At 42.4% G+C, this 22222-nt stretch overlaps 1 protein-coding gene across 3 annotated transcripts in view; it reads left to right on the forward strand.

Annotated features, from left to right (window-relative positions):
* Window positions 1–22222, forward strand: part of LOC119171970 (homeobox protein PKNOX2) — a 30500-nt gene that overhangs the window by 727 nt on the left and 7551 nt on the right. For 2 of the 3 annotated variants that reach the window (XM_037422885.2, XM_075892766.1), the window contains exons 2-8: window positions 137–391; window positions 2554–2810; window positions 3342–3513; window positions 4095–4373; window positions 11890–11997; window positions 13723–13837; window positions 15803–15936. In XM_037422885.2, coding sequence (XP_037278782.2) covers window positions 2593–2810; window positions 3342–3513; window positions 4095–4373; window positions 11890–11997; window positions 13723–13837; window positions 15803–15936 — 1026 coding nt within the window. In that variant the 5' untranslated portion in view covers window positions 137–391; window positions 2554–2592. The remainder of the gene's footprint in view (window positions 1–136; window positions 392–2553; window positions 2811–3341; window positions 3514–4094; window positions 4374–11889; window positions 11998–13722; window positions 13838–15802; window positions 15937–22222) is intronic. The other variant, XM_075892767.1, reaches the window with a different exon arrangement.

Genomic DNA, 22222 nt, shown 5'->3' on the forward strand with positions numbered 1-22222 from the left:
ATTTGTTTCAAGGATCGCGGGGACAGTTGATTTACGGTTCCCGAAGGTATGGACCCGTTTATATTAATTCACGTTTGTCCGAGAAGGGTCACAAGTGCGTTAGGTTGGTGTCACGTTTTTTTTTTTTCTTTTTCAGCTATTGTTGTCGACGGTAGCAGCGTCCCAAGGACAACTGCTGAACGGCGTTATTCACCGAGTGCGACGTGTGGGCGAGATCGGCGCCTCATCTTCTCGTGTATCTGGCCTGTTTTCATTTCCTGTAGAGCTACGCGCGCTGGCCTGCGACGCGTTCACCTGCGAAGCGAATGGATCATCGACTCGTTCAGTGATGTGTCCAGCCGCAAATGCGTCGACGTCGGAAGAGTGATACACCGCGCATCGCCTCTTTCTGGTGAGTGAGAAAACTTGCTCATTCATTTTATTATTTTTATTAATTATTATTTTTAAGAACGTTATCGAGTTGTTGTCGCAGCCCCGCAACACCCACTACTGTTGCTTCGCGGGAGCAGCAGCATTCATTCTTGTACAGTTGTCTATTTTAGTTTTCATCTTGCTGTAGCCGCGGTCTGCAGCGCTGGCGTATTTACATTTACAAAAAAAAAAAAAAATCTAATCCCACAATCTCCAACGTTCGTACTGCACCTCATTGCAGCCGTGCTTCTCAGGTGTACAAATGAGATGAAGTGAGTTGTATCGTAATGTTTGAACTGCTACGTTTCAGCTAAACCAAAGCCCGTAAGGAAAGCACTTATTTTGTTGTGTATATGGAACTTTTCGACATCGCAGCCTAGTTTGGCATGTTGAGCTGTTACAGATGCCAGGTTTAATGTGCTGCGCGTCAATGTTGTCTTATTTATCGCTTCACTGAAGTGAAAAATCGAGTGACTTCTATCATGAATGCCCTGTGGTGAATCACAGATTGTTTGGGAAGGGTTGACTGCAGAGACCATTGGTTAAGTTTTTTTTTTTTTTGTTCCTTACCTCTGTGGTTTTCTCTTTTTGAATGGGCTGTGGTTGACCAGATCATTTGTGGGAGGCTTTGATTGGAGTCTACGTGCCCTTACCCACGCATATTGTGCACTTGCCAGTAAGGTGGTCACTTCTCTTGTCTGTATGTCAGCATTCATTTTTATCACATTGTTTTTCACGAAGGGAAAAAAGCATTGTTGATCTGGCACTCCTTTCCTATTAACAATTACCACTTAGAACAAATCGTATCTCAGTGACCTGCAAGGCTAGACAAGCATGTTAACAACCTTGTGCTCTTCACTTTGCTAACCTACTGATCAGGGTAATTGCCACTAGAAAAAAAAAAAAAAAGAGGAGGGGGGGCTGCAGGATATGTCTTCTTAACTTTTTTTTATCTGGGCATATGTTGAAACACTTGTCATAGTCATTTATGCCTTGGGATAGCATAAATGTGTATTGTTTTAGTAATTGAAATAAAAAGCACAATGAATTTTTTTTTTAGTTCTCAAGCAAGTTTGAGTAATATAAACACGCATAGATTGCAGAATCATGGCTCATACTGTGTTTCTATGTTCACACGAAAACCAGTCTGGGTCTCGCCTCACTTGGTCCTCTATGAAATCGAAACCGACTAAGTGCTATGAAGTGGCCTTCAAATAATTCACTGTCACGTGCTCAAGCATGCAAACGAGCTTTCCAGTCATGATAAGTGGGTCATTTCACTACCTATTTCAACAGAAAGAACAAGACGTAAAAGTTTTGTGATAGGGCCCCTTTAAGTACCTAGCCTGGCAGCTTAGCAGCTTGGAGCTGCCAAGCATGAGCATCTCTCATAACTATATTGTGGTTAATTATTGTTGTGAGGATGCTGGTTTTGATTTCTCTTTTGAGCATGGTCTATCAGTGGTTGAGGCTTCTATGTGAGAGAAACATTATAAAGCAGCACACAGAAGCATGAAGTAATCTAGAAATCATTCCCTCTTCTCTCTACGGGTGATGCTATATACCCAAATTACTGCGCCATAGACCCAAAGGCCATGGCCATTGGCTGATCTAAGCATTATGAGCTGTATGGTTACAGTACCTGCTAGAGGGTGCCACCACATGCTCTCGTGATTACACTGAAAGGAACTTGCTTTTTGGAAAAAAAATTTAAGAAAATAATCAGGGTCATGATGCACGCTGACAAAGGGCTGCATCCTCTTGCCCTGCTGTCAACCCCTCCCCTTCTTCAGTGCGTACATTTTAGCCACTCAGTAGTATGGAAAAATAAGGGAAGTGCTCTTAGATTCTAAAAATTTTTGTGGCAGTCCAGTCATGAGGCGATAAACTCTTACAATGAAGCCATTTGACGAATACTTGAAAGTAGACTGAGTGTTGCAGGTGCTCTTTAAATTTAAGAGCATATCTGTTAAGACCCCTAAGTGGTCCATATTAATCTGGAGTCCCCCATTATACTGTGCTTCATTATCGTGTTACTGTTTGGCATGTGAAAACCTAGAAATAAAATTTCTAAAATTACAGTAAATAATTGGAAGGTACATGAAATTGACGTGGCCATCCCTGCCATTTCGCACTGTGCAGTTGGCTGCTAAGGAGGCCTAGGTCAGCTGCCACGGCGTGATGCAGGAGGCATCGAGTCGAGGGGACACTGCTGTCAGCATGCCCAGTCTGCAGCAGCCGCTTGGCGGCAGCGGCCATTGCTCAGATCGGGACTCGGTGCCGTCGAGGGAATCCTCTCCAACCCCTGCCGCACCCACGTCACCTTCGCCATCTCCCCTGACGCCCACTGACACCCAGACCCAAGCCCAACTTGAAGCCGACAAGAGGGCCGTTTACAAGTGAGTGAATTCTCATGACTCAAAAAAAGTGGAAAAATTTAGCTGAGCTAGTACGTTGTGGCCTGGCTACTTTGTGCAGGGGAAGATGTGAACAGAGAAGTGATAGGCAATGATGATCTCGGGCAGAATAGACGCATACATGCAGTATCTATATTACCCATAGGAGTCTCAAATCTGGTGCTTTGCAGATCGTCCGTGGCAGCCTTCTTGGCTGTTCTTCATTCAATCTTGTAGCACAGTGTATCTGGTAAACACTGTTCTTTCATAATACTTGCCTTCCAATGCCTGTGATCATAGAAGCCAGCACCTTTCAGTGTGGCTTGCTCAACCATGAGCAAATGTATATGAATCGCGTGCCATACTGGATTTCGTACCATCTAGCATTTTGCCAATTGCCATCAATCACACTGCTGGGCCAGAATTATGTTTTCCTTTTATTTGCTGGCGCGTCGATTTTTAGTGCTACGAAGTGCATTTCCGTGATTCAGTTCTCAGTGAGACCGATTCGGTTGACTCTTCGTGTGCCTCCAGGCACCCCCTGTTCCCCCTACTGGCCCTCCTCTTTGAGAAATGTGAGCGAGCCACTCAAAGTGCCGAGGCCCCCTGCTCCGAAAGCTTCAGCTCAGACATCCAGGCGTTCGTGCAGCACCAAGAACAGGACCGTAAGCCTTTCTTCAGCGACGATCCCGAAGTGGATGGCCTGGTAAGCCTTTCAGCTTGTTTCTCCTTGAATATTGTCATCTTGTGTGGTGAATTGAGTGGAACAGCCTTCTTCGTATTTGTTGCTATTGTCACTGTTGCTATTGTCATATGTACGCTACAGGTCGAAGGCCTCTTCCGGCTATCTCCAGTTACATATGCCGTGTGTCAATTAAACTCACTGTGTGCCTGCACCACGATTACACCATATAATTCTCTACGATTCTTGACAGAATGTTCTTTTTTACCTTGGCAGAGATCCGATCGCGTTAATATATCGCCACTAATTTTTTCTATGCATTGTGTGGCTTGTCTAACTTCATTTCCTTTTCTTACATATAGCATGTCGGCCACCTGTATTTTCTATTTTGCAATGGTTAACTAGAGCTGAAGTAGAGCAATGTTGCCCCATTGCACTATGTAGAATGAGAATTGGATTAGCTCATTCGCAGTGTCTTGTACTTTTCTGCGAGTGCAAACCGTGATGTGACCCAGTGCGCGCCTCATGACTGAGTCATCTGCATTAAAGTCCACCATGTAAATTGAGATCGGTTACTTCCTGCTCAACCTCGTGTTTGTGCACAGATGGTGAAGGCAATCCAGGTGCTTCGCATTCACCTGCTCGAGTTGGAGAAGGTGCAGGAGCTGTGCAAGGACTTCTGCAACCGCTACATTGCATGCCTGAAGAGCAAAATGCAGAGTGAGAACCTGCTCCGGTCGGCCGACTTCCCAGGCGCGGGGTCCCACTGCGAAGGTGGCAGCATGAGCGACACGGGCTCCTCGTCTTCGTGCTCTTCGCCCCCACCACCGGTGTCTAGCAACCCGTCTCCCCCTCCTGCCCACTCTCTTGTCACTGCCACTCAGGTGGGCTCAATTTGAAAGGCTCCCGTGGGGGAGAACCTCTAAAGTGATGCTAATAGAAAGCTAGTTTTCCTCCTGTGTTTAACCCACCACAGTGGTCTAGCGGTTATGGTGCTGTGAAGGACTCGAGGTTGATGGCATGCTGCCACCAGTTGTCAAGGGTTCGGGGTTCATGGCATCCCATCATTGCCACCAGTTATAAGTGCTCGGACGTTTGGCGAGCTTCTTTATGGTAGCTGGTTCTCTGCCGTCGTCCACATAGCCGATGTTTGCCAGTGAGGAACGCATTCTTAGAGACGGAACGAAGTTTTATTTACATGATGCAAAAGAAAGGAAACTGTGCAGTGATTCGGCGCTTATGTACAAATGTCTTCGGCTTTTATAGCCCGTTGTTTTCTGTACACGACAATTTGAAGGACGCGGTGACCTCTGTTGCCACACATCAGTTGACGTTAAGTCTCAGTGATCCACCCACCAGAAAGGGTGCAGACATTGGACCACTCGGCTAATAAGGAACATGGGCTAAAATGTCCAAATGGTAGCAAGAGCGCACCTCACAAAGACTCACCCGGCCCACGCCTTCAAGACATTGCAGGGCGAGGAGGTAGAGTCTAGTGGAGGGGGAAAGTTGAGCTCCTCTGTGGAGAAGATGGCTGCTGACACGAACGTCAGCAGCGGTCCATGGCTGCCTTCAGCTACAGTGTTCCAAATCTTCCAGAACACGGCAGTCCAGGTGCTCGATTCCTGAGAACTGCTACTGCGATGCCTTTCCACGCTTCCGAACTGTCGGTGTGTTGTCACGACCTCGCGTAGGCGACAATGGCTGAGTGGAGAGGTTGACTCCTTGAGAACTGCACTTGAGTCCTTGAGAACTGACAGTGATGTCTCGCGCTCTTCGACCCCACTTAACAAAGGGTTGTTTGCAAAGCTTTCGTCGAGTTCATTGTGACCCGACCACAGCGAGCGCCTAGGCTCACCTGCAGGACAGCGTCGTGCGTGGTGCTTCCGACCAAGCGTCGACATGGCAGTGAAAGCATTCTTGCAGACCGGCTCACGCACAACGGCGTATGCTAAGACGAACTGCCGGGCCAAACATAACAGTGCTCAACTGCTGATCCAAAGGTCATGGGATTGAATCCTGGCTGTGGCAGTCGCCTTTTCAATGGAGGCGAGAACGCGTGGGGCTTGTGTTCTTTTATTTAAATGCAGTGCTAAAGAATAGCAGGTGGTCGAAATCGCTGGAACCCTCTACTGTGACATCGCTCATGATCACACTGTGGTTTTCGGATGTTGAACCCAACAATTATTATGACGACTTTGCTCATATTAGTAAATTGCCCTGACAGGATACAAAAACATCGCTGTCACTCCAAGAATGTGTGGGGTAAGTGAGCCAGATTACACCCAAAAAGTAAATACAGGTGCTGCCACATCTTTATGCTTTTGCACTGACTTGGTATAATATCAGGCTTTGAGAGCATCTGCTAGGGCCTGCAAATTTCTTTGTCAGTGCATTAGGTTGTGTTCTAAGGGAGCAAGGGGCTTAACATGGCTAGTCGGAGAAAATTTTGTGTAGCCGAATTGTGAAAAAAACACTCTGCTACTTCACAGTCAGGTACTTGGGTTCCTGCACGAAATTCAAGAATGAAACTTTGAACTCAATTTTGTCTTCTAATAATGAACCTCTGATTGCAAAATCAATGGCAACAAAGTTCTCAAGTAATAATTTACCAATATAAACTGGTTTAGTCTTTCACTTTAGTGTGCATTTAATGCGTTATTCTGTAATTGCAACTACAGAAATGCTACATATTTATATTGCAGAAAGACAGCCCTGCAACACAGGGGCAAGGACAGCTTCTTTTTGGTGTTCTCCTTATTCTTTTCTTTGTTAGTGTTTTTGTACAGCTGCCTTTCTTTGCAAGCAAATGGCCTCTAATGCTGCCTTGCATGAAGAATTGGTCTTAATAAGTTTTTTGTGAAGGGTCTCTAAAATACCCTGATATCAAATGCTTAAAATCGTTTTCTTTTCTGCCATTGACTTCTCTGACAGGCACTTTTTCCACCTTGCCATGCAGCACTTTTTTCTTCTAGAACGTGCCTGTATCTGACAAACAAGCTCTTGTAATCGAGTTTATCCTGCATGCCCAGCCATAAAGATTACATATTTAAGGAAGTTGAGCAAATGGAAGCCGTATACTCTAATTTTAAGTAAAAAAGGCTACTTAATTTGCATGCTAACCTCTGAATGTTCTCAAACACCTCCTACAACACACAAGTTGAGGGCAGTTTCAGCGTGAACTGCTGCGTATATAGTGGAGGTCTTCAGTGGGTCTGCATGACACTGTGAAACTATATTATAGTATGTATGTACTTTCAAGAGTTCCGTATTTACTCGCATAATTTGCGTGCCCCTAATATTTTTTGCCAGCTTTACAAAATAAGAAACATATTTACTTGCATATTTTGCGCCCCCCAACCCACCCGAGTCAGTTCACCGGTGCGTGCACTAAGAGACTGTGGCCCTTTAGATTCTTTAAACAGACGCGCTGGGCATGCGCCCTGCTGAGCAAGCAAGTGCAGTCAAACAGGCTGCGAATGCGAAGCCACTTCTTTCGAAGACTTCCCCCGAACTAGGTTCCCTAGAATAGCATGCACGAACACTCAAATCTGTCGATGCGTTACCTAAACTGCTCGAGCACTTGTCCCCCTCTATTTCTCCATCTCTACCACCGTGTGAATGCTCGCTCGCGTCCCGGAACGGACAGTTTTTGACAAAGGAGGCATGTGAGTGCCTGTTAGATTTGTCGCGCCATCTGTTCCCCTTGTTCTCTCAATCGGACTTCTCGATCAGCGATTCTGACTAGACTGAACGTGACCGGATCTGACTGGTTAAAGTACGAGCTAATTCTGTTAAATAAACAAGTACACTTCATTTGTACTCCAATTTATTTGATTTTATTTAATGTACAGGTGCGATCAAAAGTGTGCAGACCACGGGATCGCGTGGCAGAATGAATTGACGGGCCAGCTAGCGCCGAGGCATGACGAGACACTTGCTGCAGGACGCATGCGCATCCCATCTTATCACTTGGCTTCTCATGTCGCTCTGTTGCACGCGGTAGCGGCGCTCGTCGACAAAAGGGCAACTGCATGGTGTCGCTTTCTTTGCTTCATTGAATCTGTGACGTTCTTTTACGTAGCGGCTGCGACGGGGCCAATTCAAGCGCCAGCTCGTGTTGTAATTGACACTGGTTGATTAGGATAAGTAAGCATAGCGAGCATCACACAACCTGACGAAGCCAAACGCACAAAATTGAAGTTTCTCAGGCCAGTTTGCCTTTGTTGGGCTAATCTAAGTTGCACCTAAATGAATTTAGTTAAGTCAAAGTTAATGTAGCCGAAATAAATCAAATGTAGTCGAGCACTTTATGACTTAAATAAGTCAGGCGTAAGTAGGTTTAGTCAAGTTCAGTACAGCTTGGCATTTCCATGTTGAGCTATGTTAGGCTTAGATGAGCCGAAATACGTATAGCCAAATATAATTAGTCAAGGTTGATCATGCTCATCTTTAACATGATATGTGGGGTATAACGTGCCCAAATCACCATATAATTATGAGAGACGCCGTAGTGGAGGGCTCTGGAAATTTCGACCATGTGGAGTTCTTTAACATGCATCCAAATATGAGCACACGGGCCAGCAACAGTTTCACCTCCATCGGAAATGCAGCCGCCGCAGCCGGGATTCGATGCCGCGACCTGTGGGTCAGCAGCCGAGTGCCTTAGCCACTATAGACCACTGTGGCGGGGCATGCTCATCTTTAACCTAGCCGTGCAAAATTAGCCTATGCAAGGCAAACCTAATAGTGGCCAATTAATCTTATGTCAACTTCCCCATGAGCCCACAGTCGTCAAGGTCGGGAAAGTACTAATTACTCTTCAGTAACTCTCTGCTAGTTAAAATAGTTTATGTGTAATTAGTACTAATTAATATGAATACTATTATGACTGAATATTAGTCTGAAATTCAATAAGCACCCTTTATGCTGGAATTCCGTGTGGCACAATTAGGCTAAATTTGCATAACTAAGCTAATTAGACATAAAAATTTGATTAAGCTTGGTTGGTCATAGAATCATCAAACCGATTGGATTATAATAAGTTTTAATGAAGCAACATCGTATTAAAAATAATTAATGTAATTGAAGTCGAATTCCCCTGAGCTCAGGGAATCCAAGCTCAGCAAGATGCTGATGACTCCTGACCAAGTGGAGTCTCATATACCTAAATATAAATCAAATTAGCCTTAACATTATTTATAAATATATGTGCTTGACATCGAAGTTCACCCGAAATACTCTATAGTTTAATGTCACAGATTTATGCAAATAGCGCCTCGATCAGCTTAATGTTGACATCTGTAGCTGCATAGGACGCTTTTGAGAGTAAAGGTGTTTAATGCAGTGTAATTATTCATGTTTGATTAATTTCGGCTACTTTGACTTAACTAAGCTCATTTAAGTGCAACTTGGATTAGCTTAACAAAAGCAAGCTGACTTGGGAAAATTAATTTTTGTGCGTTCGGCTTCGTCGGGTTGTACGATGCCCGCTATGCTTACTTATACTTATCAACCGATGTCAATAACAACACGAGTCGGCGCTTGAACCGGCCCCGTCGCAGCCGCTATGTAAAAAAAACAGCACAGATTCGGTGGAGCAAAGAAAGCGACACCCAGTTGTCGTTTTAACCACGAGCACCTTAACCACTGGAGTGACATGTCCGTACAGCCAATGGGGACAGCAATTTGGAAGCGACGGTAGCGCCGTCTGGGTTTTGTAGGGAATCGTAAAAAGATTGCAATACGATCATTTTACGAATAAGTGAAAAAAGTTTCGTTACCTTCTACACATAAATATATTTTTGAACCAAATATAACTAAGGATATGGTTTGTATAATTTATAATTGCGTATAAAATTAAATAGGTTTCAAAAGCACCAGGGTGTTTCGATATGGCGGCTGGCCTTCAGCATAGCAGACGACATCGTCGTCGTCTGCTCCTGTGTTATGGCTGACTCCGCTCATTGTAGCAGCCCCCTTTCTCAATTTCGATTGTTTCCGCATAGTACATTGCAGTAATGTGCGCAACATAAGCTCATAAGTATCTTGCACACTTGCTTTAGTAAGTTGTGATGCCGCATACAGGTTGAGCGAAATGACAACGCTGTTCACACAAGCTTGCAACAATAAATTGTTTTATTGCAAGTCAATCGATCGATGTTTACACTAAATAAAGGCCACGTAAGTAACATTTTAGCACGTACAGCAGTGAAAAATATGCATGCATCAGCGTTCATGTGCAAAGAAGGTATACGTACTACGCATAGCCCCAACGCAGATGTCCGGAGCACAGAAGCTGTTCAGCGCTGGCTGATATATCCATCGCACTGCACGAGACCTTCGCTGCAGTAAGTAAGGGCATACCGCTTACGTACCTGCACTTGTGTAGCCGAAGATTTTGCAACAACTCGTTGACAGTATCTGGTTAACTTTCTGTAATTGCTATCAACATAATTGCATGCCTTTCACGAGCAGTGCGGCGAGACTGTCTGTTTCTTGGCCCGCACTGCCAACTAAAGTGCGTCACTTTCCGATTTTTTACGTTTTCACACTTTGCATGCTTCTGAATGCCTGAAATTGATTGAGGAACAGTTTTTTATGCTTACTGTTCCGAAGGCCCTGTCGTCGTTTTGATGGTGGAGACTCCTCACTCTGTGGCCGCAAAGCTCGCAACATGCCACGGGCCTGCCTTAACCGCGTACAACAGAGCGACATGAGAAGTCAAGTGATAAGACCGGACGGGCATGCGCCCTGCAGCAGGTGTCTCATCATGTCTCGTCGCTAGCTGGCACGTCAATGCATTCTGCCACGCAATCCTGCGGTCTGCACATTTTTGATCGCACCTGTACATACTTCGTGCATTCGGACTATTTCACATTGTTTCATATGCATTCGTGGAACCCCCCATAATCTCCACACCCCCTTCTTGGAGCCTCAGAATCCTGAAGTGCAATAATTATGCATGTAAATATGATATTTTGTTCGGTTTAGCAAATGGTGTCCGGTTGTATGGGAGTGAGTGTGTGCATGTAAAGTTCTGTGTTGACGCGTATCTGCGTTACAATAGGGTTAGTTTGCAAGAACCCCAGGTGGTCAAAATTAATCGGAAGTCTTTCATTATGGCATGTGTAATAGTCATGCAGTGATTTCGGCAAGTATATTTAGAACCCTTTTGAGTTATTACATGTTTGGTGAAGTTGTCGGCAAGAGACTAGGGGTGTGCTAATAGTGGAATTTTATCTCGAACCGAACAGTGCCAAATATTGGCCTAAAATATCCGATGTTGGGTCTAATATCGAATAGTATATTTACACAAAATGTGTACTGCCTGTTACGACAAAACAAAGAGAAAACAAAAAATCTGGGGCACTACGGCATGGTCACTCGCAGCCTAAAACACGTGTGCGTGTGTCTGTGTGTGCGTGCAGCACGTGTGTTTCTTCCCCCTTGGCTTTTATGGGCGCTCAAGCATGTTGATAGAAGAGCCGCCATTCCAGTCATCCGCGCCACTGCTTATCTTCTAATGGCTAACAAAGTGTGGTACAGGACATAGTTTTTTTTTTCTTTTATGGTCGCGCAGTGTGGCTCTTCTGACAATGGTAATGTCGTATTTTATTGTTATTAGTGCTTCAGGTGCAAAAATCTTTGGGCGGCCATTCACAACAGCGTGTTAATTGCACACCAGAACGATTGGAGTTTCAGCATGAGTGGTGTGGTTGAGTAGTGGTGATTTCTTAGTACATGTGAACAAATTTTTGTGTTTGAAGCCGATTACCAAGGGTTTTGGGGGCCAAAGTTGGGAAATTTTTGGAGAGGGTGGCATATGTGACTGAACTACTGAAATCTCTGCCTTCATTTTGGGAGTGAACTTCGGGAGGGCCTGATAGTTTTCTCGGACTTTTTTTTTATATACATGCATAAATGACATTTTTTTAAATAAACATGTGCTAAATAAACAGCATTAGTGTTTATGTAGGTCACCCCACCATAACCAAGTTGCACCATTGGCATTTATTGCATTTTAAATATTCCTTCTGTCAAATTATTCGAAACTTTTAATACTAGCTGTTCAAAAGCTGAGCCAAATTGTTCAATTCAGATTTGAAACTTACATGATTGCAAATCCCTACTAAAGGCTAACGTTTGTTTCACATCCAAAATCAGCCCATAAAAGGGTAGGCAATAACACCTTTTTTTAGAGTTCTATAAAGCAAACGAGGTACTTTTTTTTTTTGTCATTCTAGCTTGTGCTGCAGGTGATGGGAGTGCTTGATGTTATTAGTTTAGCGTCATGGGAAAAGGGGAGGCAGCCCTTTTCTGCATCGCAGGTGCTGCGCGTTGCCAACTCATGCGTCTCTGCTGTTATTTTTTTTCTTTCTGCCTCTGGTGGTGGTGCAGGGCAACTGCCTCTCGTCTTCTGCTCTGAGCTCTGGTCAGGTGGTCTCGGGGGGAACAGTGTTCCAAGTTTTACAGACCACGGCTGGGTTCGTGGCACAGCCCATTCAGGTAGGGGACACAAAGACAGGGTCCAGGCAGCTACGGTATTTACATGATAGTAGGTCGACCCATTCTGTCTCAATTGGAAATGCGGAGTTGAGGAGAGGGGTGGACCTAGAATCGGAAACTAGTTTCGGTTGTGAAGTCTTTCTGGAAACGATTCTTATGTATTCCAGTGAAGCTAGCTTTTCTGTGTAGCTTTTAAGCACCGACTGCCGTGAAGCCATCTTGACACATCGGGATTCGACATTGTTTTTTTCTTAAGACATCGTTATTCATTTTTTTTCCTGCAGAATTTCAGGGGGGTCAACCTACATTCAAGTCGACTTACAATTGTGTAAATACGGTAGGTTGCCTCTCAAATGAAACATTTTGGAGTTGCCAGCTACCTGTAGCAGCAAACAGCTGTCATTAATTCAAGCTGGGATCAGTTCTCCTCTTAAATCAATGGGGATTTTTTATTGGCCACACATCAATCTGTGTTAATGAAAATGTACTTTTGCCATCCTGCTATCAGCGAAACCCTTTTTTCAGTGAATTTTAATGATTGTTGAGCACTCTGTTTCACTCTTTGCAGCATTTGTATAGCGATGAAGCCTAATTAATTTAAAGTAGAAAGCAATGTATGAAGCAGCCAATAGTTTGTCATATTGTGGGTAATAGAATCTTGGCAGATGGCTGTGCTAATACAATAATTCTGCATCAGTGATAAATTTCTTGTTTTTCATGGTAACATTGTTAATTGCATGGCTCTTAAGAGAACATGAATACTCATCGTCTTTGTGATTTCTTGGTGTGCCAGTATTCACTGATGTTCTGTGGCTTTCCTATATTTCAATTTTCTTTAGTTAATGTTGCTATAGTTTATATGCATGCATGCAGCCTTGCTTATACAAGCTGCCTGGCTTCCATTGCAATCCACCAAAGTGGTTGTGTGTCTACCTGCTTGAGAAAATTTCAATGAAGTAGAAACTGCCTGCTGAACTTGCTTGAGACAGTCTGATCTGATAGCTGGTGTTCTTCACTCAAAGGAATGGCATACTTTCATCAGCTTTCAAGAGTAAAATCGATTGCTAATCACTGGCGTGTCATACTGTTTCAACTGCTCTGTTCTTTCCTGGTCACTGTACATTTACTGAAGCACCTGTAGTAAGTACGACCTGAGCTTTTATTTCTTGCTTAGTTCCATTGATTATTGCAGATGGAATTTCTGTTTTTATGCTTTGGATTAGGTCAGGTTAACTGAACATTGTGATTAACCTCAAGACTTAACTGCATCACGGACAACATTTAATTGTGCCATTTCAACTGTTAATACAGCTGCTATTGAGCTACCCTGCCATTAACCTGTACATTGCTGAACTTCAAACCTTGTGTGCTTTACTTTCAAGTTCTAAAGAGTGTAGATATCAGACTGTCAGCTTGTATATTCACATCTACATGAACTTTTATCATATTTGAAGACATGTGGCAATGCCGGCAAAAAGCCAGCTACGGGACATTAAAAACCTATAACAATTCTGCCTTAGTTTATTTTGTACTATATAAAATGCTCTCTGTGATCCTGAAATCAGAGAGCTCTACTCTGATATTGTAATGTTGAAGTGCTGGTTCATATATTAGGGGCAGTAGCAAAGCATCTGTTTGCAAAGCTTTCAATCTTCTCACCTTGACAAACAAATTTTGTGTTTGTGTCTGCGTTGAACTCTGCCTCATAGCTCACCTTTATTTCAGATCCAAACAAGTGCAACTCTGCCTGTGATAGCGTCAATCCATGGTGGGACACCATTGTCTCAGATTGGTGCAAACCTCTCCTCCTCTAACCAAGACCATCGTGTCTCTAACCTCGGTTAGTTTCGAAGATCCAAACATGCATCTAAGGAAAAAAAAAAAAGAAATGATTCTGCGCATGCATTTAATGAGCCAAGTTTTCAGCCAAATTACCTGTGGTAAAAAGAATAAGCTGTTGAAGAAAGAGTGTTTTGCTCGTACTTTTCTCATTGAACTGTATGTAATGCTTTTTTTTTGTAGCTAAATGGGTGTGCTTATGGTTCATTGGTGTGTTAGGTTGTAACTGTACCTTTTCCTGAATAGTTTATTATGTGGAGTTGATGAATGAAGAGGTATTGAGATTGTTTTGTAATAGCATTACTGATCAGGTTGCGTGGAACACATAGTTCTTTTGCCATCTATCCAAGAACTTCAGTGTGCACATTTTTTATGGCTAACATTTCTGCAGAATAGTTGCCCGAATTTTCTCTTGTCTGGCTTTTGTGTGTTATTGCTTTTATAATTGTGCCGATTGTGTCAACCATTCGTGCATGTTGTCAGACTCTTTGGAGTGAATATTGCTTGCATGCTGGGTCTAAGTGATTGGCATGACCATTGTGTAGACATTGCTGTTGTCAGTTTGTTTTGGTAAAATATGATTCTAAAGTCATTTGTGTAAGCTGTGCTTGCTGTTGTTCTTTTTCTAAGTAATGCATAATCATGGGTCGTATGCTTGATCAATCACATTTAGGGCCATCATTACTCTAGGCATGAAATAGTGAACTAAGCTAATAGAGATATGGCTCACTTCTTATCAGCACTGCATTGGTGTTGCGTATTTCTAGAGTACTTTAACAGCACTCTCATCTGTGGCTTTGTACTATATGCCATTTTGGACAAAAGTAAAGGCATTTCCAGAAGTGATTGACCAAGGATATTGTTATCGATGTGCACTGTACTTAGAAGCATAGGTAGTGCTTGGAGGATTGCAATGTGATAAAAATGGAACAAACGGCAATTTTCAAGACATATGTGATATGAATGGCGAGCCACAAGTTAGGCTAGCAAGCTGGTGAAAATTCATAATTTGGTAGAAGAGGTGGGGGGGGGGGGGTAGCACACAAGGTATGATGACAAACGTCAGCACTGTGTTGTCATCAATTTGTCATTGTACTGTGCATTTACCTCACCGTGAACCTTGAATACCAATAGCAGCAAATTAGTAATTCAAATTCAAATTTTAAAATATTCAAATGCTTAACAATTGTAGGAGCTGGCTTCATAATGTTAGTCTCCATAAAATGTGCTAGAAAAGAAAGACTGTTCTTTTCAAATTTATACATCAACTGTGCGGGTATCACTGTAGATTATTCAAGAACAATATCTGATGATTGACTTGGAAGTTTTGAATTTGGTGTTATAATATTCAGGGAGACAGAAAATTTTCTATTAACATTTTGCTTTTAATCAACCAAGTCTTTTTTTTTTTTTCCTTCAATCTAAAAGCATTTGAGAAACGACCATTGAATTTTGATTGGTCAGCTGTGAGCTTGTAGCAGCATCCTAGGTAGAGCCGCAATTCTCAATAATGTAAGAAAATGGCTTATAAAGTGTGAAAAATATTGATGCTGTAGTCTAATGATGTACGATTTCACTCAATAAAATAGTTTTATTGGATTCAGAAAAGAGCTAGAAGTGCTTATATGTAGTGTGTCATTTTTAACAGGGGTGTAGAACTTGTAGGCTCTTTTTTTTGCATTTTTTATTTTTTTTTGTAACCTGGTAAAAAAAGTTATTCAAAAAACTTGTGGCCTTCACTTTAGTGCAGACAATGTTTTGAATCTCACCTACCAAGCAAAATAGTCTCTTAAATGTACAAAAGTGTACTTTTACTTCTCAGAATGTGTTCATGTGAAACCACGTCACTAGTTCCTGCTCCAAATTAGCAATGGCACCATGAGAATGTGAGGTCTGTGTGTGGTGATAGCGATAACACTTGGCCAGAAATGTGGAGCCACTCTGTTAACCTGTGACTTTTGTGCAGGTTCGAGGGCTCTCTCAGTGAGCGGCGATGATGAAGACGAGGACATCTTGGGCTCCAAGAAGAAACAGAAGCGTGGAGTTCTGCCGAAGCAGGCGACAAGCATCATGCGCTCCTGGCTGTTCCAGCACATTGTGGTTAGTTTCGTGGGCCTTGCTTCCTTAGCACCCATCAGCACCTTTTCGCTGTGCAATTTATATATGTGCAACCAATCCTTGAGTCAATTCTTGTGTTTGTGTGTGCATGTGTGTATGCATACTCGCATGCTTGTTTGGGGCTTCAACACTCACTATAGTTCAATTTCCTAAGTTCAGTTTCTAGTACACAGTGTTCTTTCAGTTTTTAATGTTCCTTCCGATATCCGCACTGCTCTCGGTTTCACTTAGGGCGAAATACAGAAGTGCTATTTACTTACATTTAGGTGTGCGTTGGAAATCTCAGTTGTTCAAAACTTGTCTGGTGCCCACATACTACGGCATGCTTCATAACTAGGGATCCGCATTTTAGAGTTCATTTTGCTTTAGATTGAGAGGGCATTTTTTGTAGTTTATATTTTTGGTTAAAATTCGGCATTTATCAGAACTCATTATTGCAATAACAATTATATAGACTCTCTCGGCTGGATTTCGGCGCCTTCGCCGCCGGTGTCATGCATTCTATATATATGTGTGTGTGTGTATGAAAACACAAGAAAGAAAAAAAATCCAGAAGAAAAACTCTGGCGTGCAGAATCGAACATGGGACCTTTGCGGTGTGAATGCGAGGCGTTAACAACTTAGCCACCGAGGGGTACTTCTTTCAACGTTCAGACAGCAAGCTATTTATATCTATCACTTACCGCTGTTGGCTGGCATCTCGGGGGGGGGGGGGGGGGGGGGGGGCTATCGTGTTTTCAGTATTATCAGCAAGATGGTGGGATTACAGCAGCTCTCATCTCTCACACGTAATTTGGTTATTTGGTTGGTGAAGAGGAGGGGAGTGGATGATCTCTCTGGCGCCCTTATCTCCCGGTGGGGAGGATCATACGTCTTGGCTGGCAGTGGGCTTGCACTGGAACGATTCTGCTGTAGTTACGAGGCGCACAAAGGTCACTGCAATCGTTGCACAGCCTCCGTTTGCAAAAAGGGCGTGCTTTTCAGACACAACGAAGTAACACCTGGGACACTTATTCGCATTCATCTGTACCTGTCAGTGCATTTAGTGCGTCATTTGTGCGTGAGAAAGGCGGGCAGTTTTGATCTGCTTGCCATTCTGCGCGTGACCTTCCAATTTGTTGCTATCACGTTCATTGCTTCGCCTTTGCGGCAAAGCTGCGACTTTTTTCTCGTTACTATCCCCTTACCCAAAACTGTGTTTAATTTTGCATTATATGTAACTGTAATGTTGATTTATCAATCTTATTTTCATTTCAAATGCATTGCATTGTTGTTGGTAATCCTGTCTTCAATCTTTTTTTTTTTTTGCTATTCATCAATCTTGTTAATAAGGCTCTTGACGTTCACCCTGTAAATTTGCCAAAGTGTACTTCTGGGATTCAGAAACTAGTGAAGCTGCTGCTCAGCTTTTTCACTCAGCTTCCCTCGGGATCTTGATAAAAAACAAAAGCTCTATTATTATTATTCTCAGTACTCCGAAATTTCGGATAAAATAACTAAACACTTAAGGGGGCAGACTGGTCTTGGACATTTTTTGTTTATTTCTTCAGTGATCTGGATTAAACTGCACAGGATTATGCAGTTTTTTCTGCTGAGTTCAAATATTTAATTAGTTTTCCTGTAACTAATCTTGTTCTTGGGATAACTTAAGTTCAACCTTTGTTGTTTAAGGCTGCCATAGAAAACAGTGCTTTATGAAAAGTGATGATATGCAAACATAGACTAATGACTGTAGATTGAAAATATGCAAGAGGTTTTTGTTTTTAGGCTTTTCTTGGTTTTATTGCAGCTAAATAAGCTATCCATGCAGTGGATATCAAAGCAGTGGAATTGTGTTACAATTTTGATGAGTAATTAATTGAAAAGGCTTGTACTTTAAATTCTGCTCCCATACTTGCATTCTACACACATGCGGGTTTCCATCGCAAAAAATATTATTGTTTTACGTGCCTAGCTGCAGAGATATTGAGGCAAATAATTGAACACTCTTAAATTTACTTTTCTGAGAAAAGTGGAAAAAACTAAAAATGCACAGCTTCTTCAAAGAGCAGCAATCATGGTACGCATGTTTTGCAATCTTCATAAAGGTGTTCATAAATTCGTAGCAGAGCTTCTGACACAGGTGCCGGCATATTATAAAGAAGCCTCGGAGTCTATTTCCCAATTTTTTCGCAGGTTCTGCATCTTAACAGCACCAAGAATCTGAAAAGTTAGAATGACATTACAAAAAAAAATTACTACTTCCTGGTGTGTAAAAATTTGCAGAGAGATATAAAAATATTTGTAGAAACCAAATATGTGAATTTAAAAAAATGAATTTTTTTTGTCACTTTTTGGTCCCAAAGACCAGTCTGCCTCTTTTAAACATGCGAACATTCTTGGTGCATTTTAAATGTCTGGAAGGTTCGGAAGCACAAACACATACATACAAGCACAAATACTTGAATGCAGAATACGTTCGTTTTTTCTAGGCTCGTGCGAATAGTGAATTTCAGGTTTGAAGCGAATTGGAAGTGAATAGTGATTTTGGTTAAATACCTTCTAATCAAATTCAAGTAGTATATATATCATACATTATAAAGAAATAATATCATATTAAATATCATATATTAAAAGAAATAATATCATATATTTTAAAAAAAACCTGAATAATGTTTTTAAAGGTGCTTTCACGGCTTAGCACTCTTTTACAACAGTGAAACTACCTTTACAGGTGGTTACATGGAGTTTTCACCTATTCGTTCACTTCGATGATTCAAAATTTCTGATCATTTAAATTTGGAATGCAGCAAATTCAGATACTGTAATATTAGTTCGAATGTTCGATGCATTCAATTTTTTGGATAAATTGTTTATCGGATAAATTCGAATTGTCCAAAATTTCACTAGCGAGTGTTTATCTGCTTTTTTTTATTTATTTGAAATCACGGAGCTCTAGTCACGACCTATTGAAAGTTTTGATGTGTAAATTCCCCACGATTTAATGAAGCCTTATTAGAGGCAACCTGAAATACCACTGTGCTCAAAAACTCGCATGAACAGTGATGCTAGAATTTTTTTAGTAGTATTGCAAGAAACTGTTTAAAGAAGACACAAGTCGACAGTTGCTTCTATTTGGTAGGGTGTGACATGACAGGTATGGCATATGTCTTCTATTGCTACTCCTTATATCTTTGTCAAGAGTTAGATGCTTTGTAGGGTGTTTTGTAATGTGTTTTTGTTTTATTATTGGCTGTTGATCTAGTTACAGTTAGGGCTACTGCAGAATCTACTCAAAGTTGAGTGGTAAAAGATTGTCAGTGGGTATGGAAAACCAGCAATTGTACTAGTGACAAATGTGCTCAACGCAATGATTATGATGCTAGAGTGTTACTTTCAGCCTTCCAGGGTCGATTTTTTTTTTAAGAATGTGTCAAAGATCTGCATTTTTTTATTACTGAATTAAATTGTTCAGATGAATCTATTGCAGGAAAAAAATTGTCTAAAATTTTTTTGGGGTGACTGTAAGGTAACAAAAAAAATCATTTGTGTTGTTACATACATTTGGCTTTTTCATGAGTAACAGCTAGATTAATTATAAAATAAAAGCCTATGTGACTGTTGAAAAATTATGTACTGTAGTGGACGTTTGTGTATTTTATGGACTTAAATAAGTACACGAAGTAGTGTCCAGAGGAAACAAGGCGGGAGAATCGCCACCACCCCCCCCCTTTTTTTTTTTTTTTGCTAGTCAGCCTCGTCCTGCCACGCATGCTTTTGAGATTTCGCTTGCTCATCAACAACTGAATGTTGACTTTTAGTTAACACCTTGTATGACGGGCTGACATATTTTAAATCAGATTCTGATTCTCCATGCGAGCAGCGATTCGGAGGAATCGCTGCTATACTCGCTTTTGCAGCTGAGAAACTGGTGCACACTTTCATAGAACAAGCAAACAGCGTGGGTGAGCACACGGAAGAAACTTGTGTACTTGTGTGGTGTGTCCGAAAATCATAAAGAAGTCTGAAACCTATAATAATCATTCATCTTATCACCAGCAAAAGTTTGTTTTTGCTATTCCCCGAAACAGGAAACTCAATCACAGCATAGTTTGTGTCAGTCAGCACCTGCATGTAAACAGGCATAATCATGTACCAAGGAGCAATAAATCATATAGTTACAAATCCTTCACCTTTTGAGAGATTCTGAACCAGAAAGGCAGCAGTTTTGCAAGCGCAACAAGCAAGAACCGGCCAAAAGACAAAATGGAAACCAGCCGGCACGTTACTGTAGTAGAGCAAGAATAAAGCAGAAAAGGAGAGGCATCGTCGCTAGAAAAAAAATTCACGTGTTCCTGCCATGTGAAGCACATGTCAAGCAAAAAAGTGAGGGATGAAGGTGTGCATTTCGAACTTACAGGCAATGATGTTCATTTATATTTTTCACCCTCAAATGGTTAACTGGGGCAGAACATCAGAATACTGTATATTGCTGATTATAAATCGACCCCCCCCCCCCCCCCCACTTGCAATCCCTTCTTAGCAAAAAAAAAAAGAATGACTCCGAACACTGCCTCATGCTGTTGCCATAGCACAGCTGTAAGTCTTTCAAAAGAGGAAGTGACGCAAAGAAACATTTATTTGGCCATGAAGCACCGCTTACGACTCGTCGTCGCTTGAGAGAAGAATGCAGCTGTCACGGGCATTGCCATCGTACGAGCCACTGCTGGTGCTCGCCATCAAAAGGGTGCTGGTGGTACTGAGATGCCGCTTGTGTAAAACGCTGTGTGGACCATGTAGGTTGGCAGTCTATACCAGGCATCATTATCCTATTGGACACTTCACTCAAAAGAGCTTGGGTTGAACTCGGCTAGCGGGATGCACATATTCTTCACAATAGTACGTGCTTATGCTTCAATATCATCATAGCAAACACTCAGGCTTTTGCTTCTCTGGTCGTGAACACAATCTCGAACTGCCTCCTCAATGGCGGCGTATCGTCCAGACTTCGGTCCGTGAAAGAAACGGTGTGTTGCAGCACACGCGAAAATCTTTGTTTCCTTTGTTTGTGTCCTTTGTTTTCTACATTCTCTTATGCACTTTTTCGACACATTGAACTTTCGCCATGCTTCAGCGTTGTTTCCGAATATGCATAGAGGATCGCTTGCTGCTTGAAAGCAGCACTGTACTGTTGCCAGTGTAGCAGTAGCATCTTGGCGTCTGTGGAGCATCTCTGCAAATCGCACACACCACTGACTACTGTTCTCAAGCGAGGCGAAATACAGAAACAGCGAACACGAGTGAGCGCAAATTGACGTTAAGAAGCTTGTAGGCGCATGTGACTGGTCATGTGGTTTAGCTCTCTATGAAGCATTGCCAGTATTCCTTCCTCCATGTGCCAGCCCACATGGTGCTGCCAGCTTTTCCTTGGAATGCCCATGGTGCTTCGCGGGAATCTGAATTTTTGAATTCCCCAGTCAGCAATTTTGTTAGGGCACGCTAAGCACTAAAGCGAGAAACACGTGTCGCGTCTTTCGCAAACAATAAACTGATGGAGGCGGAAGTTTTGTAGGCCCGTGTGGTCAAATTTGGGTGCACGCTAAAGAACCCCAGGTGGTCAAAATTTCCGGAGCCCTCCACTACGGCGCCTCTCATAATCATATGGTGGTTTTGGAACGTTAAACCCCACATATCAATCAATCAATCATCGCAAACAATAAACATGTTTTTTTGCAAAAGAGAGATGCATGTCAAGTTTTTCATGACAGATGAATGCATGTTACACTGTTAGTGAGCGATAAGTGCGTGTCGCATTTCTTCGCTAGCCAAATGCACTGTCATACACACATGCGGTGTGTGCTGGTGTTGTTGCCAGTCTCGCCCGACAGGCACACCAATGCGATGGTGCTACCATTGAATGACGCTGTCGGCAATGCGTCATGAAAAAATGTTGTATCTCTAACAGGCCGTTGCTGACACCTCCGACTCTAGCCACCATAGCTATACCATAGTTTCGCTGTTGTCACGGCAGGTCTTCAAAATTTCTGGGTTCAGAAGAGCACGCACGCATTGGGAGATAGCAGTTCCCATGACTCTGTTGCTTCTACAGCTAATTTTATTTGTGCGTCGAATAGCAGTGAATCTGTAGACGACCGTTCGTGGGACCTTTCGGAAAAGTCGACTTCACGATTCCGCGTATAGGTCGGCTCCAATTATAGGTCGACCGCAGAACCTTGGAGGGCTATTTTATGAAATAAATTTCGACTTATAATCGGCAATGTACGGTAAC

Source organism: Rhipicephalus microplus, chromosome 4 (genome assembly GCF_043290135.1).
Source record: "Rhipicephalus microplus isolate Deutch F79 chromosome 4, USDA_Rmic, whole genome shotgun sequence".
NCBI lineage: Eukaryota > Metazoa > Arthropoda > Arachnida > Ixodida > Ixodidae > Rhipicephalus > Rhipicephalus microplus.